Genomic DNA, 18,531 nt, shown 5'->3' on the forward strand with positions numbered 1-18,531 from the left:
GTTTGTGATGGGAGAAAAATTATGTCATTCCTTCTGCAGAGATTTATACAGCCTAGGAGGTGCCGTTTGCTGGTGTCCTTTAAGAGGTAATGGGTGGAGATACTTTGGAATAAGACAGCGCAACACAAAAGAAACCAGCATCTCTCGCCTTTCAGGAAGGCATTTCCATTTTGTTCTGGAGACTTCTTGGTCCTGAGGTCAGGTCTCCAAGATGGGGTCTGAATGGGTTATTTCTGGGCAGGTGCCAACCTCAAATTAGAACTTTACAGAAGGTGTACATGTTTCCATCTGAATTTGTGTTTCTTCTACAACTGCGGACTGAATGCCCATAGCTCAGGAACTTTCCAATTTGGGGTTTTGGCTTGAAGTCATCAGTACTTTGAACTATTAACATATTCAAAATTCCAGAAAATTTTCTACCTGAACATCTTAGAAGCATGTTTCTCCATGGGATGAAGGCAAGACATTTCTGTGCGTGTTCTGCCAGCTCCAATTTGTTTCCATATCTCAAATGCATTATTGCCTACAGCTTTACGCAAAGATTCCTCTGATTAAAGGAAAAAAAAAAAACTAGTTTTGTTTCATTATTTTGTGATCTTTAGGAGTGGAATTAAAAAAATAATCTAAAACTGTTACCAAGGAATGCAGATTGTATTAATCTCTTGCTTGAAAAGAGACACGTAGGTTAACACTGGAATGCGCCTTCTAAATGACTGGATGGAGATCAAGAAGACCGTGTCCAGCTGCAAAAAAATGATATCGGTTCAAAACTTGTGACACGCCCCTTGGCTGTAACTCGTTGTGTAATGAAACCCATTTTTCAAACACAACCTTCAGGATACACAAAAACAAAAGCACATGGAGTTATTGGCACTGCATCACTAGACTGACAATTTTTGTTGTAAAAGAAGAGTCCTCTAAGGAAAAGCCTCTGTGCTGCGGGAAGCGGCGTTTGGTGGCTCAGTAGGAGGTACGCTTCTCTTTCAGATGCTGCTGAAGAGGTGTCACGCCAGGGAGCAGCATGCTGGAGGTGCTGTCTTTCAGGAGAGACACAAAGTCAAGTGTTTGGCCACCTGTAGACATAACAAGTCCCAAGGCACTTACTGTAAGGATGAAAGTTTTCTCCTTGGTGTCTTCACTAGTTCCAGCGAGCTGCTTGTACTGAGCATCAGGAATCTTTAGATGAAGGGATCTTCATGCTCTCCTAAATACAGTGAGCCCAACCTGCCTCTTTATATCCATCAACTTACTCCGTAAAAAGTTGGTGGAGGACTCAGAAGGTGCTGAGGCTATATCTGACTGTAAATAGGTAACGCTGTAGATCTAGGATGGCAGAAAATCCACGCTGTGGGGGGACAAACAGTGCAATCATTTTGGACTTGTCATAGTTATTCTGCACAGTGGAAGGAAACTTTGAGGGTAGAAACTTTGTCATGCGGTTGTAACCAGGATGATTCATACTTAGAAGTTAGAGTAATGTTTTTTTGTTTAATAGACACCAAAGTCGCATACAACTTGTTTAGATAATGTACATTTAACTGTATTTTCCTCTTTGTTTTGAGTATTATTTTGTCAGGGTTGTCAGTTAGTTGATGGTTATTGTTGACAAGTTGACATGAGAGTATTTTACAATGTTGTCTAACACGCCTGCTGATAAATTTGTCATTGGCACCGCACAGTCTTCCTTCAAATTCCCTCTTATTTTTTATATGGAGATTTAGCAGGGATTTAAAACTTGATATTGTATGTTCAGCAAATGAGCATCAAGCCTTTGGGCAGACACTTGTGTTTTTATTCCTGTATTAGTTGACTCTGAGCCTGGAGTTTTCACTCACCAGATAAGATGAAAATTCATGTTTTCTTTAGGTTTATATCAATATCTGTGACATAAGAGATATTGTCACCTAGGTTCACATCGTTTAGCCAATCATCTTAAGGATTTTAGCCTTTTCCTTAGTGATATGTATGTATTATGGAGAGGATAACATGTTTGAAGAAAACTATCGTGCAATTAAGTCTTTAGGGAAACTTTGTCAGAGCTACAGGATTGAATGAAAAGAAAATGATCAACATTCAGTACTCATGTAGAGTTCTTGATGATTTTAAGATACTGCCTTGTTAGAAAGATTTTGAGTGAGATTTGTTAGTTACGTTTAAATTAACTAGGAATTGTTACCAGTGAGGTGCTGGGAGGGCAGCTGTAGGTTTTTGCTGATCCTCTTTACTCTTTGCCAGTTGCCAGCACAACTGTTCTCAAAATAACAATAGAACATAAAATGGAGTTAGAGAGTAAAAGTTTAAGTTGAAAGCACTTCCGTGTCCATTGAATTAATTGTGACTTTCATTGCTTGATGTAGATGAATAAGAACTTCAGCCTTTCTGCTCTGACCATCTGGCAAGTTTACTTAACTGCTCATTCTAAACCTTTTTTCCATCGCTGATGCTGTCCTCGCTGCTTTACAGTTACACGGAAGAACCATTATTACGCAATACTTACATAGGACTTTGAAAATCCCCATGCTCTGTGTTTTGTGGCTATGAATCCTGTTGATCTCAGGTATCATCTCTTCTTTTGTACAGAAGGGCATCTCAGTGATACAGCCAGACATCCAGAAACACAGCAGAGACCCCACTTCTTGACTGTGTTTCAGCACCCATGGAAGGTGTCTACAGCTGCTAACAGAGGTCACCTTCTTTCCTAAGATGATAATGCACATTGTTCCCTGCTCCCTCATGTAGGGTATCTAACACTGTGCCATTGTCTTCACAACGTCTTCACACCACTGAACTCTATGATAAATATGCTGTTTCTCATCATTCCAGCCAATGAAGCCTTTTCCACGTCTCTCTGAAATAGAAGAGCGCATCAGCAAAAGTGTTTTTCCTACATGTTGAAGGCCCATTGCTTTAAGAAAAGTTATGATATAATCAGATATTATTTGATTCTGCATGTCTGCTGCAGAGGTCATTATTTCAAAGATTAATTGAGCTCTTTTAATGTCATGTTAAAGGTAGCACACACGTGCAATATTTATTGATGACATCTCCAACACTGCATATAGCATGATCCTCTTCACCATCACATCAAAAACTCTCTTTTCCCCCTTCTCTTTCAGTCTTACTGTTCTGTGGTGACTTGCAATGAATCTTACAGTGTCTGGATTGCTTGCTCAAAAAAACTTTGCTGTGTTTTATACCTACAGCCACTTCAGCATCCCCTTCAAACACCCCTGGAATATCTCCTCTTGTTGAACCACCGCATGCACGGCTCAAACAATGCTCCTCCGCCTTTCCACAGAACGTCTCTTTGCTTCCTTCCAGCACTCAAAATAGCAACTACACACCAAAGCCCATCCTCATTGCCAGAGCTCCCTGCTGCAAAGGAAGCGGGGGCTTTATTCTCTCAAATATCGTGAAACAATGGGAACTCCTGGATGGAATGTCCAGCTTGTGGCAGGAGCCAAAGGCAGCGCTTGTCTTTCTTCCACAGGATTTTTGTGCTTCGTCTTTTCTTGTATAAATACAAATACACATTTGCAGATGTATATTATTTTCTAAGCAGCTAATTCTAGACTCATCATTAACTAGTACGTTTTAAAGACTCCTTTTAATTGTCTGGTGGTGTGGTTGCTTTTTTTATTGCATGCGTGTGTTTATTTATTTTTGTGTGTTTGGGTTTGTTTTGGTCTGTTTTGGTTTGGTTTTTGTTTTTTCTTCTCAGAGGACTAAAAAAGGTTATTACAAAAAGTAAAATCACACATCCCAGCAGAAATTCTGTCAGATTTTCCTCTATCTCTGTCTCAGACTGGATTCCCAGTTTAGTTTTGTTTTTAAGTTACTAAACGTTAGCTTTTAATAACTTTAAGTTATTGGGTTTTTTCTTCCCCACGTAATGTCCTTCACTGCTGCTACGTTACTTGAAACAAACACTCAACTTGCTTCTTGAAGCATAAGTTGTCTTTGGAGGGGATGCAATCCATCTTTCACCATATTGACACTTTCCAAGTATTTCTCTGTAGTTCCTCAGGTGGGTCGGGTAAGTTCCACTCATCTTCAGAGCAGGACTGTGTCAACAGATTTACAGTCTTGTTTCTAGGTTGGCCATCGCTGTTGCAGTTCTGCTGAGGCTTTAGTGATGCAGAAGCTGAGACTGGGGTGTCATTCCAGCAGTAAATCCCATGATCTCGCAATGTTCATCTTGCTGGGGTGATCCTGAGGCAGTGGAGCTGCTGCAGCCGAGAGCCCCTGGATTTGCACAGTCAGCATCTCCTGGACTACTTCAGCACGTGTGCGAAGTTTCTGTTACATTTCTCCGGGGCTGGAAACTCCTTGGACTGTGTGTTTTTAATGATTTTGAGACATGAATGGACACAATAATCACTTTTTTCATTTTTTTCATGGTTTATTGTAAATAAGAGATCTAACAGCACCTTTGCCACTTCTCTCTCGTCAGGCCATCCGCCATTCACTTAAATCTGGTCAAAAATCATTGCCTGTCAGTCTAAGCAGACCCCTTGGCTTTTTCTTAGCATGAAGCATTTTCCACTTAAAAGGGGAAAAAAAGAAATCTTGAGGATAAAACAGAGCGGGTTTTGAGCCAGGTCTTGCAACATTGTCTGCATGTTTAATCATTCCTGGTTACATCTGTGCAGATGGTTGTTGAGTAGCACTTCACTGCTACTTAAGCCGAAACTTCTCTCAGTGCTTTAGAGGCTCACGCTCTGGCCAGGAGCTGTTCTGCACACACGTGTCATTTTAATAGCATGACCCTCTGGGTTTCGCAGGTTCGAATGATAACACTGATGTGTCAAGTGTTATTTATGGATATTATTGGTGTCAGGATATTTGAGGAATCATTAATTATTGTAAGTGCAGGCAGATTGCACACAGTTTTATATACAGGGGGTTTACATGTGCCTGATCCAGGGAAAGTTGAGAAATGCGTTTCCCACACTTGACCTATTTACCATGTGAATCTTCGTAACTTTCTGAATAAGCTGATGAAAGAAATAAATCATCAGCACCCTCAGCTCGAGGTGACAAGTTTTAGGGTCCCATGCTTGCTGTAAGAAAACCAGCTTCAGGTGCCTGGATTAATGCTGCTCTCCGACACACTCTGCTATTGCTGATGGTTTTTGGTAACCACGCTAAAGCTACAGTAGTTTACCTTGAGGTAGCAGGCAACCAAATCCTGATATCATATTGCAATAACAGTAATGCTGTTATGTGTCATCACTTCCACTGAACAGAGGTTCTTTTAGCAAAAGTATGACTCTGGGAGCTGCTAATTCAATGGCATCGTGTGAACTATGGCAGACCACAGAGCTGCTTTGGATGCTTTTCCAGAACTGAAGTCTAGCGTCTTCGGTAAAAACTTAGAAATAGTTAACTCACTTTCATATTTATTGTATTTGAGGAGTGAAAAAGTAGTGCAATGGGGAAAGAGCGAAGGGAAAAGGAGTTCAACTGAAACAAATTGATCGAATATCGGTTGTTTTTACTAAATGAATAAGGATAAATTCTCTTGGTTATGTGACTATACTCAATAATAAAACACTCTGATGCTGGAAATTTGTCACAATTTCAGCTAAAGTACCAACCCATCAGCTTGTAGAGAATAGTCTGTGATTTGAAGCATGTAAAGCAAGGCAGAGCTTTGGAGGCTTCTGTGCTGTGTAAGCCAAGAGCAGCGCTGTGCTCGGGGCACGGGGTGTGAGCACTGCACTGTGTGTCTCACTATATGCTTTGTGTCAGTGTAACCTAAAGGAGCTCTGTATGTTCAATTGTCTTGCATTTAGCTGTCATAACCCAAATACACTGTGTATACTCTATACACAGATGGCATAAGCTCCGTCCAACCTTCTTTTTTTTTTTGTGATAGGAAGGTAGCTGCAGTTCAAATGGAATACAGATTTTAGGTAATGGAGTTGGGCACATGTAAGGAGATATAAGAAAATTCAGATTTTTACTACTTTAAGAGAAAAAAAAAATATTAAAAAATCAGACCTGGGGGCAAAATTAAATTACAGAAAACTGAGCACTCAAACCTGCCTCTGGACTATTTTTAATTCTGTTTCGTGATGTTGTTTTTTGGTGGTGTTATCTCTTTCTTTTCTTATTAAAAGTCTGAGAGAAGAAACCAAAACAGTCTCTCTGGGATTCTAACTCACTCATGGGAGAAAATGACAAACACACTTTCCCAAACTACTCTAAATTTCTCTGATGCATTATAACTCAGTATCAGAGAAGTCCAAAAGATGCAAGATGAAAAATTGATATGCTGCGCTTCGCTGCGCAGAACACACAGACCTGAGGAAAAGCGAGTGGGAACACTTGGCGAAGCGAGCAATGAGTAATTTAAGGCTGTTTTGGGCAGCTCTGCCTTCTGATTTGGTGATTATGTCTGTGCCTCCTTGGCTATTTGCTGTGCTGAGCTGAATATTTACTATATTGATAGCAGCAAGCCCTGGCAATGCTGGCTCCAGGAGTCAGAGCAAGTTCACAAAAATAATGTAGACTATTCTGTTTCTGTTATTATGGCATTGCCTGAAGAATCTCGGAATAGACTCTGACTGCTTGAGGCTTATTCTTTATGTCATGTTGCCTTTCTTGGACCTTTTCTGCAGTACAAGGGGAAGATACATATTTTCTAGTAAAATAGATAATTATCCAGGCTTTTGGTTTTGGCTTTTTAATTATTTCTTTTAACTTTTAAGAATTTTTTTTACACAGTGAATTGTTTAGCATCACATAGATGCTGATTCTGTTTCCATTTTAAATCAGTGAGAACACGGAATCTGGGGAGAGCAGGTTTAGCTTGTATTTTCTTAATTAGGATGCTCAACAACTCAGGAAGGTTATGTTTAGAAGAGAGTTAGATGACCATATCTGGTGTTTAATTTCTCTTCTGCAGAATAAATTTACTGTTATAAAAATGCCACAAAAGGTAGCTACTGCTGTTTATTGACTAAAGAGCCAAGTAAAATCCAGCTGTGAACATGTGGGTAATAGGAGATTTTCCCCATGTCTCTATGTGATTTCCATGCACAACCTCGTGCTGGTAAATATCAGTTTAAGTCTCAATTTTTCTTTCTGAATAGGGTCCCTGACATGACCAGTAACTTGTATGTGAAAAGGTCTACAAGGAGAGGAAAAACAAACCAAAGCAAATAAAAAACCCACAAAATAAAACAAAAATAAAGCATTGCAACAACAGACTTGTTAGTAAATGGGAATCCTCATCCCCTAAATGATAAGGTATTTTTCCCCTCCTTTTCCTGCAGTTATTAGTAGAGCTGGGCTCTACTAATGTAGAGCTGAGCTCACATTTTCTGTAGTGTAGGAAATGCCATTATTTTGAAAAGTTCTCCCTTCAAGCAGATTTTTAAAATGTTGGAAAATTCAAGAAATTATTGTTCAAGGAAAAATGTTGTATTTTAGCTTTTTTTTTTTTTAAATATGGGAATTTTCCATTGTAAAACTGGAGTTTTGATTAGAAGGGTCATCTTGAAAGGGAAAAAATGAGCTTTGTCCTTCTGAAATTTCTAAAGAGACATTTGTACATTTTGAATTTTTACTTTTCCAAATAAAATTGCATTAAACAGTGCATTCCCTCTGTATTTTTATTTTAGTGATAAATTACTAATTAGATCTAGCTACCAGTAGGTGCAGTAGAAGTTACTGCTTTAGAGAGAAGTGTGTGAAAAGTACATTGAAAACCTAAATGAAATGGCTGAAGCACTGTTGGCTTCTTGGTGTCCTGTGGACTCACCTCTATATTTTCTTTAGTACTTCTTAGTATTGCCAAGTTTACACCAGAAATAAAATACCCATCAGATACTGTTTGAGACAACTGTATTTGTATTATCACATCCCCAGCATCCTCTGTTGCTGGGAGAGCAACCAAAGAGAGGAGACGAGCTGGTTCTGCAAGTTCCTGCAGTACGTGAGTGGTACCTTTGTCTCCATCGGTACTGCTTGTGTATTTAAATTTATGCACATATTTAGTACTCTGCTGAATTGCTGTGTCCTACAGAATGAGCATGCGATCCCATTATCTGATGGACTAATTGTTGCACTGGACCATGTATTTTGGTTTTACTAATTTTGCAAACCCACATGTACTTACTGCTGTGTTTCATCCAGGGGTCTAAAGCTTCTCTTTTCTATCAAATGCATTTATACCTCAGAAAAGGTGCATTTTGTGGATTTTGTTTGCGCTAGGCATGTTTAAGTTGTATAATGGGCACTCACTTTCTGGACAGCCACTGCTCTGGCTGACCTTGGCAGCACGACAGCTGTCGTATTTTCACATGGATGAACTGTTCTTGAACAACTTCTCCAATGTATCAGGAACAAACTCGCTTTTCTTCAGAATCGGGAATGCAGTGGGCCTTCTTTCCAACTATTTTTTTCTCCTTCCACAGACATATTTATTGTGGCAATGGCAAGAAAATCCTAACGCTAAGCCTTCGTGTTTGAGCTCCTTTAAATTTCCTTTGGGGGAGTGACAGAAGAGCCAAACTAGATCATGTCAGAGCTTGATTTCTTTAATTTAAATCTTTGGGTTTTTTTGTTAATAAACATGGGTATTAATTTGTAGTGGCAAGAAATGTAGGAAGGCAAAATCCTTTTAAATCTTTATTGCTACTATTTCCATGTCTGCTGTACTTATTTAATTTAACTCGTTGTGGTAGTTAGCAGTGGCAAAAAGTTGGGGTGATGATGGGGATTGAACATGCAAAGAGTTTGCAGTGTGGTGGACTAGATGGCCAATGATGGATTGTGGGGAGTGTTTTATACAAATGTAGGGACCTCCAGCTGGTCGTGTGCTCACTGGATCCTTTGACTGCACAAGGGGAATCAAGGCATGGAAGGACAAGGGATGAGCTGGTGTCAGGAGCAAGAAATAGCAATGTGGGAAGGCAGTGGGGACAACCAGGGAGCTCAGACCGGGCTGGTGAGAGTCCCTCACTAACATGGAGTTAGAGGGTAATGGTGAGAGCACAGTCCTGCTGACACCAAAACCTTTTTGGAGATGAAGCATTTTTGCTAGAAAAAAATTCATCATCTCCAGAAATTAATTTTCAATCAAGTTGTGAGAAAGGAGAGAATACTCCCCAAAGAGCCAATAACTCATTTTTATGCCTGGCATACAGAGGTTCAAGTTAATTTTGGGCCTAATTCAGATCAGAGTTTTGTATTTAACTGGAGGTTATATTTCTACATTGGTCCTTGCAATTGATTAGAGATCAGTAGTAGTACAGTGCCATGGCATGGATGAACTGCTCAACAACTTCAGTCCTTGAGTGGTTTTTGCAGCCTGCACTGAGCTGCATCTTAGCACATCTTAATCTAAAATTAACTGGTTTTCTCCAAAACTGCACTCCCATACCCTCCAACCATGTCTCTGTGGGTTAAGGGGTGAAGCACAGAGTCCCGTGATTTAATAGCAATGTAAGACAGTAAATACAAGTGCTTTGTAAAGTATGAATGTTTCTGGACCTGAGCCCACTTGTGTGGCACTGGCTTGTGTTTCTCTGCTCCATATGCACCAATTCTCCTCACACCAGGGATGTTAGTAGTCAAGAAGGGAGTCAGAAAATGTGTGTTTGATTCACGAAAAAAATAAACCTTCAATGGTAGCAATAAGTGTAATTGCTGACTGAGTCTTGTGTGACAGAAGAGCTGGTGTTCAGCGAGCACATAAGTTTGGAGAGAGAGTTGAAGATTTTATTGACACTTCTGTGTTTTGCAGACTTTTTTCATCTTGGAAATGAATGTCAGACCCCAGTGGTTAGCATTAATGCTATATATCCTCTGTGGTTAGTATTAATGCTATACAGCCCTGCCAAAGGCGGATAAAGTTAGAACTGAAAAAAATAACCCACAGTGAAGAAGTTAGATGCAAACAAACAGGGATGGAGGTTTATGCCTACAAAGAGCTCAGCTCTGTTGGCACTTCTCCTGCACCAGTCCTGTCAATCTAAATCTGAATTATTTGCAGAGTGAAGTGTTGGTAATGACCAAGGCTGTCAGAACTGGACTCGAGGTGAAGAAGGCACCTGAAGAAGTGTTTTAAAGCACAAACCGAGACTGGGCTGAACCCCGTGAATCAAACTGCTCCACTCTACCCTTGTCCTAATCTGTTCTCACCCACGTTGCTGCCAAAGCTGGGGCAGACGGTCGGCCGGCACGCACTGTGCCAGCTCAGGAGCTGCTCAGCTCTTGCCCAGACAAGCGGGGACGCTTTTGCGTAGCCAGGAGGACTCCATCTTTGGTGTGTTCCAAAACAAAGCGCAGCCTATAGTTTGTTTTGTCTTTCAGTAGAATAAAAACATGGTGTTTGGCAGAATGTGTTCTGTAAACTGGCGGCTTTTTACTTAAAATGCAGGGAGTGGACTTGGCTGTGTCAGATTGGTGTCTTGAAAATTCCTCTGAAAATACTGATGGTTTTTAAGTTATTTTTTCTGGAGTTGATTTAATTCGAAGGAAGTTTTGTTTGTTTACTTGCTTGCCTGATATTTTTTTGGTAGGCTTAAATAGATAAACTTCATTTCTTCTGTAGTTTATTTTGATGAAACTTCTGTAGAATGTGGCAGATAGCACGGTGCAAATGCAGTTAGACTTTGAAACTTTGGGTTAGAGTTTGCAGACCCCAGAAGCCAGCTCTTTTATTTCATAGTGATTTTCAAAGACTTTGAGCTGACAGGAGCTCAGACTTCAGGAGGGGAGGTCCAGTGTTTCTCCAAAGAGCTTCATGAAGGGCTTTCTATCTCTTTTGGGGCCCTCGTGTCAACCTGCCAACTCCCATTGCCCAGAGCTCATGGGGCAGAGCCAGATTTGAAGGCACTTCCCATGTTTGCATGACTGACGCTGTTTCTCAGTGCAGATATTTTTAACTATTCCATGTCCCAGCCCTGCTGGGGGCTGAGATGTTGCTCCAGGGCTGTGACAGACCAGGCGAGCAGCTGCTGGGCTCGGTACTTGGCTAAGCCACCAAAAATCTCCTGGCAAACCTGGGGCAGCACCAGCTTCTCCTGAAAGAGCAAGTGGCTCTGAGAGGCTTCACCACATAAGGGCCCATTCGAAGCTGTAGGCACCAGCTGACAGGGATGTCTTTGCCTCCCAACAGATGGCCACGCTTTTTATTTCAGCAAGCAATCTTGCGTGGAGGGGTGGTCTCTGGATCCTGCCAGCATTTTCCAGACAGGGCCAGCTTAGGGCAAGAGGGATCTGATGTCCATGCCCTTCATAGCTCATGAGCCTAAATGACGGGCTGTTGACAGGAAAGCTATAATCTAAAATGTAAGATCCTGAACTCTTCCCACTTTTAGTTTTTCTTTGGTGGAGTTAATGCCCTATTTGCTTGTCTCTCAAAATCCATTCTGGCGTGAGTACAAACCCTCTCCTGGTGGCGAGCAGTTGTCTGGATTTGAGATGCCAAGATTTGTGCTGACAGCTCCTTCTACACAATCTGAGTCAGGCTGTCACAGCTGGCCATTAGAGGCTTAAAAAGGCACACACACCTACAACAAATAACACCAACTTTCCATCATTGAATATCAGAACCTGCTTGATGAAAAAAACATAATGGCTTACACTGCTCTTTATTTTAGTGTAAACATAGTGTCTCCAAAACCCTGTTCAAGTGTGGTAGCTATTTATTTTATGTTGATTGCTTGCTCTTATTTAGGAGCACAGGTCTAGAAGGGACTTCCTGGCTCAGGAGATACAGTCCTTGATAATCCCAGGCATCACATTTTATAATCCCCCTCGTAACCTTATTTTTCTTTAAGGAAGACAGTCTATTGTAGTTTCAATTTGTCTTCACAACCATTTGCCTAGTATGATATTCTTGGCATGGAGGAACAAGCACCAAAACACCTCATTGAGGGGCAGCATCACAACTAGAGTGGGGCAAGGAATGCTGCTCATCAAAAAGGGATTTTGTGAAGCTGTTTTCCCTGTAGTTTTTCCTTTCTTGGTGGCAGCATGTGCAAATTCCGCTGATCTAGCATTCAGTTTGGGTGCTAAAAGATGGATACTTGCAAAAGTTAAATTTCCGATTTAAAGTAAACCAGAATCAAACAGTTCTCCACCCTGCTTTTTGTATATGGAGACAGGTCAGATTAACTTCTGCTTAGTCAACTGATGGTTGTTGCAAGTGTAGTGCTGCTCTGTCTGGATGTGCTAGGTTTTAAACTTACTGTAGGATTAAATTTTGCGTGCCCGAGCTTTAGTAGACCTTAGTCTGTAGTTTATTTTGGACAAAAGGTTGATAAACTTTGGCTCTCAGGAAGGAAGCATGGAATCTGAGACTCACTATTATTCATCAACTTGTCTTTCTGAGTTTACAGTCCACTGATGCATAACACTGAAGGAAATATTTTTGGGGAAATGTTTGCTTTTTTCATTGGCTTTGTAAAATGCAATGTCTTTTCTTGGAGATATATGTCAGGGTCGTATAGCTACTTCAGTGAACTGTGTATGGTCAGGAAATAGACTGCACTGAAAAGATTTCATTTTTCTGTGAAGTCAAGCTTTTAACCAAGACTTCCCTCTTTCTCCTTTCATGGTTTTGATCTCCCACTAACTGCTATTTGAACATTAATTTTATGCAGAAACAGGGGTAATTGTGGAAAGGAAATTTCAACTCTATGGAACATTTTCAGTATTTTTGTATTAAATCAAAATTCGCACACAACAGTGAACTTGTAAAACAAAACCCCGTTTATACATAAGGGAATTTTCTTGGCTGACATTTTTGTGTCCTCTTTTGCTGTGCTGAAATATCCTGGCCGGTTAGTGTGATAGAGGGTTTGACTCTGCAAACTTTAATGGCTATGACACAACTGATCTATTAAGTTAATGCTTAAATGTTTAAGACGTGCTTACATATTTTGCTGGATTAAAGCCCATGCAAGCTCTGCTCCTTCTTTGGATGGTCAGTGGGATGATTTGTCTGAATTGGGAATATAAAGGCAAATAAGGCTTTGTTGGACCAAATGTGTGGATGTTACATACTATTACTACACACTGTTTATAAGATGTTAATGTCCATTTCTCTTTCTCCACAGGTTCTTCTTGAAATTTTTCCTCAAATGTAACCAAAATTGCCTAAAAAATGCAGGAAACCCTCGAGATATGCGTCGATTCCAGGTCAGTCGGACACGCTTCCTCCTTTAAAAATCAGCAGCTGTTAGGTACACAAGTACTTTGACCCAAACTAACCTAGTAATTCACTGAAAGATGCTAAAATCATAAGGTCACAGCGTATTGCTTGAGGACTTCTTGTCACAGCAGAATTGGCAGGAAGTAGTTGGATTTTCTTGCCCTGGACAAGAGAACTCTTGAAGATAATGTCCTCTCCATGGGAAATGAAAGCATGCAAAGGAAAAATCAGAATGACCTCACTATTGTTTTAGGTTATGGGGCTACCCTGCTCTGAGATATTCCCTTCTGCTGGGGGAACTATTTGCCTTCATGTAAACATTAAGTGAGCACTATATTCATTGGAAGAGGCAGAGGAGGGTATAAGAGCCACTAATAAAATCAATCTCATGACTACACTTCAGCAGTTCTTCGTCATCAAAGTTAAAGACTCATAAAAATGTATCAATAGGAGGAAGGTCCATCCCAGTAGTCAGCTCTTAGAAAAAACTACCATTGGGTGTATATTTCTTGGGATGTTTTGGGCTGGTATTTTCCTGATGTTGCAGCATGTGGCAGTGGGGCTTTGGAACTGTAGTATCAACACAGCTTTAGATGGCCAAGAACATATTTTATGCTACACCTATGTCCACGACTGCTTTGGGATTAAGTATGCCACTGTCCCTTGGGAAGATGGTCTGGACTTGCCTGCCCCAGTGCTGGCAGCAGAGTGATGTACGTGGTGGCAATGCTGAGAAATAGTTGCTTCAACCCGCTTACTGAAGATGTGGTCCATTGACTGCCAATAATGCTTTACCCGAGTACGTGCTGAAAAATATTGGGATAGAGAGCCAAAGGACCTTCTCTTCTAATGGGAAGAGTGTATATAACCCAGGGAGAAAACATGATAGCCATTCAGTGGGGATTTGCCTAAAGCATCTGAGGAAAAAACAGGAGATTGGTCCCAGAAACTGCATGGATCTCTGAAGGAAGACAGTTCCAAGAGTTGGCTGTTTTCTGCAGTAGCTCAGAACCTTGTTTACTTCATTTTTCAGCACTGTAGCACTTAAATAAAAGTGCTAAATGCTATGTAAATGGCAATATTATTTATATGTAGAACATGTGTCTTTTGTTGAACTGCTTAATTGCAACAATGCTGGAAGGCAGAAGGGTGTTATTTGCCCCTCCAAGCATAGCAGTGCAGAGTGAGGAGATGTGGCCACAGGGATTAAATTAATCAGTATAAGAGCTGGCATTAGTGTGGCAGAGCCCTCAGCTTCTCACCCCACACTCCTCCCTCCATCACATTTCTCCTGTGATTCGCGAGGGCATTATCGCTGAAGGAGAAAGAGGGAAAAGGACTCTCACCAGTACAGGGGTTTAGGCCAAGCAGTCGCCCCTGGGGCCCGTCAGATCTTGCTTCACAACATGTACACTCAACTGGGTTTGTGCTCGTCCAGGCTTGAGGCTGATTTTCATATGGTAATGCCTTTTCGTGTTCTCTCAGAACAGCAATCAGGAGTCTATGTCGGCGAGTAGGTAGGACATAGGAAAGGTTGTTGGTCTCTTGACTTGTAAAGACATTCTGTCATACAAACCCAGCTTCACAGCAGTTGAGCTTTCTGTGTGTAAACAGAGACTGCTTAATTACACAGGTCATGTCAATTAGTGTGACCTTAGCATTTTCAAGAAATTAATCACTTTCAGCAGAGCGAACCACTCATGCTATAATACAGGGTGGTACTGAAGCTTGCAGCATCCTGTTAAGTGCCCAGGCTTATTGTTCTACAACAGCTGCTTTTTTTTTCTTTTGTTGTTTCTTTTTGTTTGTTTGTTTGGTGGTTTTTTTTGTTTTATGTGGGTTTTTTTGTTCCTTTTTGTTGTTGTTGTTGTTGTTTTGTTTGTTTGTTTTGTTTTAATTTTGAACTTGTTGCTTTTTTAGAAATAGACTTCTTAAAACAAAACAGCCAGAGTCTTCAAAGTCCAGGCTTCATTTGTCATTTCTTAGGGTGGAAAGGACCAAGCCTACACACAGTACCACAATCATATGATGCACCTAGATGTTTGAGACAATGTTGTATAGGAACCAAGTGAAATCTGGGGTCCTGTAAAGTCAGTGGACGGTTTGCTATCAGCTGCCTTTGGAATATTGCAAGTGACTTACAAGGTCTCTAATAGTTATGTCAAATTTCTGGTTAAAAGTGATGAGCGTAAGATATTTCCAGCTTCTTTCAGAGTAGTAGAATACTTTTGTAACAAGAAGAAAGTGAGAAGTCCCCTTCCTTTACTTCATTCCCCTACCTGTGCTGGACTGTTAAGCTGCCCAGAGATTTGTCGATCTTTTAGCCATGGTCTCTTATTCATCAGTGCCCAAAAGTTGCTGGGAGTTGTTAGGATGCACATTATGGTTTTGGTCGAAGAAACGGTGAAGGGCCAGGGACATGAGTCTTGCACTATCTAAGCATGGGTCCTGTGAAAAATGTCCTTTCTTGTCGTTTTTTGGTATTTTTATCCTGCAGCAGGAAATTGTCTGATTATCATATGGTATGGGAGGTTAAGAAAATAGAGGGAAGAGGGAGAGTATGTGTTGATTCAGATGACCTGTGTGTGAAAATTCGTTCAGACTCATCTAGGAATAAGTTTGGAATTTTTATCCTGAACTTTGTGTGCAAATGTAGTAGTGTGATAAGCCTCACATAAAATAAGTGGTGGGCCTGGAAGGAAATGCATTTCTCTGTATGTCTGAGGCATCCAGGTATGTGACAATGGGAATTGTGACGAGTGCCAGCAAAAATGTGTGCTGGAGCAGTGCTGGCCCTGTCTGTGTTAGATGTGTTCCTCTTAGCAGAAGGAGATGGTCAGAGAGGAGAGTCAAGTATTATGAAGGAACTCAAGGCAGCTGAGTGTTCAGTTGTGCTACAGACTCCCTGCTTGTCCTTGAGAAAATCATTTTATCGCCGGCGCTTCATCGATTGCAAAAAATATTTGGTGATATCACATATTGTCACCTTTGTCCAACCTTGCCTTTTTATTCCAACAACCCCATGGAGCAGATGCTCAGTCCAGTTTTGCATTCTTCATCACAATAAGTCATCAGTCTTGGTTGGATGAGCTGTAGTGCCCCAGTTAGTTGTGGTAATAATAATACCTAGGAGAAGGCATCATCGGTGAACTCTGCCTGGATTTTATATTTCAGCACTAAGAATTCATTCATACAACCTAAACAGTTTTGCATGTTATTTTAATTAATGAAACCCAGGTGCCCTAGTTATCTTGTTGTTCTTGTTTTAGTACAATTGCTTGCAAACTGACACATGTCAAGCTTTAATTTAGAGGAAACTTTTCAGACTGAGTCACTGCATAAAGCCCCAGACATTCATTTATTATGAAAACCTTGAAAGTCACTTAGAAATTGCCATGTTATTTGATTTTGTTACCACAACCTCTTCCTCAGCCTAGGCTGCTAGTTTGCCTCCACGGGACACTGCCACTCATGTTTGAATTGAAACCACTTGTGTCTTATTGCAAATTTGCATAAGAGACAGAGATGATGCTTCATGAATCCCAGATAATGGAATTTGGACATGCAAGGCTCCATCCCCAGAGAAGGGAAAGGCAAAAAAAAGAGCCTGATTTAACAAGGCAATTAAGTGCCTGGCCTGTCCTTGAGCACATGAGCAAAATTACTGAATGTATTCTACTTATGTGCTTAAAGTTAGGTGACTTTTAAAGAGTCTCATTAAATCAAGAGTGATTTTTAGTCACTAGAATAAAGAAGTCAACACACTGGAGGAAGAAGTCACCAAGTGGTGCTGAAAATAAAGGTGTTGCTGCATCACTTTCAGAAGAGCAGCGAACACTGGACTTACAGGTTTAACAGTAATGACACACTTCAAACTAGAGATCATCTTAATTCTCTCTGCTTTTGCCACTGTATGTTGGGGACATCGCACAAATATCAGCTCTCTCACCTTACATGGGAGAAAATTGAAAGCACAAGGAACATGCTATGTCTTAATCAGTTAGCAGCGCTTAATGGGCTGTGGTTAAAAATGAGGAGTCATGCAATGCTTAATTTTGATATATTAGGTGAGGTACTATAACAAATAAACAGGCCGAGCGCTAAACGTGGATAAATAGCTTGATCTCCAGGCTCCTGGTCTCCGAATGTTGTGTTTTGGTTTTGTTTTTTTTTAAACTAAGCTCAAGTTTTCACAAACTGAACTATTTAATGGCAGGCAGAATAATTCACAGAGCCGTGATACGTTAGCGTGGTTGATAGTGCCAACTTCATTGAAGAAAGTTGTAAACCAATGTGTTTCTTTCATACCCCTGTCTCCCCTGGTGTTGATACAGGATTTAAATTCAAAATCTATGAAGGGCTAAAGCTAAAGCTCAAAATCATTTTCCATGTTTGCCTGTCCCAAATTAAAACTGTGTTTTGTTGACAAAATTTGGAAAGGTTTGAGATTTGGCAGGCCTGGTTATCCCTGTGCTTACATTAATGTGTCAGCACCTCATTAATCATTTATTAAACTGTAGTGTGCCTTTCCCTCTTGCTATGGTCTGTGTTTTAGGATGTCTCAGAGCCCATTCCATATATACTTTGGCTCTCCCCTCCCCCTAATTTTATGATTTCTCCACAAATTAGTTTTAGTATGTCCTTTAACTTGAACATATCCCAGTCATTTCAAAATCAAAATGAGGAGAGTGCAGTATTTTTTTAGATTAAAAAATATGAGGAGAACTTGTAACTCTGTAAGTGCTCTGTAGCGATCCAAATATGTAACTGTGTCACACAATATTCAAGGTGTATTTTTTAGGGGCATTAATATTTTCTTAGTGGAGTGTATGTTCAGTATACCCATATTAATGAAGTTTTGTATTTAACGAATTGAGCAGTGAGCGTGTGGTGCATCTTACAGGTGCACTATGGATAATCTTATTTTTTTTTCAAACAGATACATAAGAGTAACCACAGGTTTTTTTAATGCATTTCCTGACACTGAAAAGAGTTTCTCTTGAGGATTCCTTTTATAGTTTCTTCTGCTAACGACACTGAAGAACACACCAATGTGGTCTCTTTGTAGTAAATCAAACTCTCTGTTCAGGAGGTGGGTAGGAAGACACTGTTAAGTAATTCAAAGTACGTTACATCAACAGTTTTGGAAGCCTGAAGAGGCAAAAATTAAATGTAGATTTACTCACATAAAACTGACCTCACTAGGATTTTTTCCTTGAGTTCTTCCCTAGAAAGGTGCGTGTATAGTGACAGCTACTTATATCTCCAATTGTCACAGGAACCTACCTTGCTATTATGACTCTTGACTCATTATTTTTCTGGAATCCTATTTCTAGAAATCTTTAAAAGTTTGGATT

General features: G+C 40.4%; 1 protein-coding gene across 10 annotated transcripts in view; it reads left to right on the forward strand.

The window, feature by feature from the left end:
* The window catches only part of EBF1 (EBF transcription factor 1), a gene marked incomplete at its 3' end in the record, with an annotated part of 270,160 nt that overhangs the window by 159,152 nt on the left and 92,477 nt on the right, over window positions 1-18,531 (forward strand). For all 10 annotated transcript variants that reach the window (XM_080353088.1, XM_080353089.1, XM_080353085.1 and 7 more), the window contains one exon: window positions 13,080-13,161. In XM_080353088.1, the coding sequence (XP_080209214.1) occupies window positions 13,080-13,161 (82 nt within the window). The remainder of the gene's footprint in view (window positions 1-13,079; window positions 13,162-18,531) is intronic.

This window comes from Nesoenas mayeri, assembly GCF_963082525.1.
Source record: "Nesoenas mayeri genome assembly, chromosome: 14".
Classification (NCBI taxonomy): Eukaryota; Metazoa; Chordata; class Aves; order Columbiformes; family Columbidae; genus Nesoenas; species Nesoenas mayeri.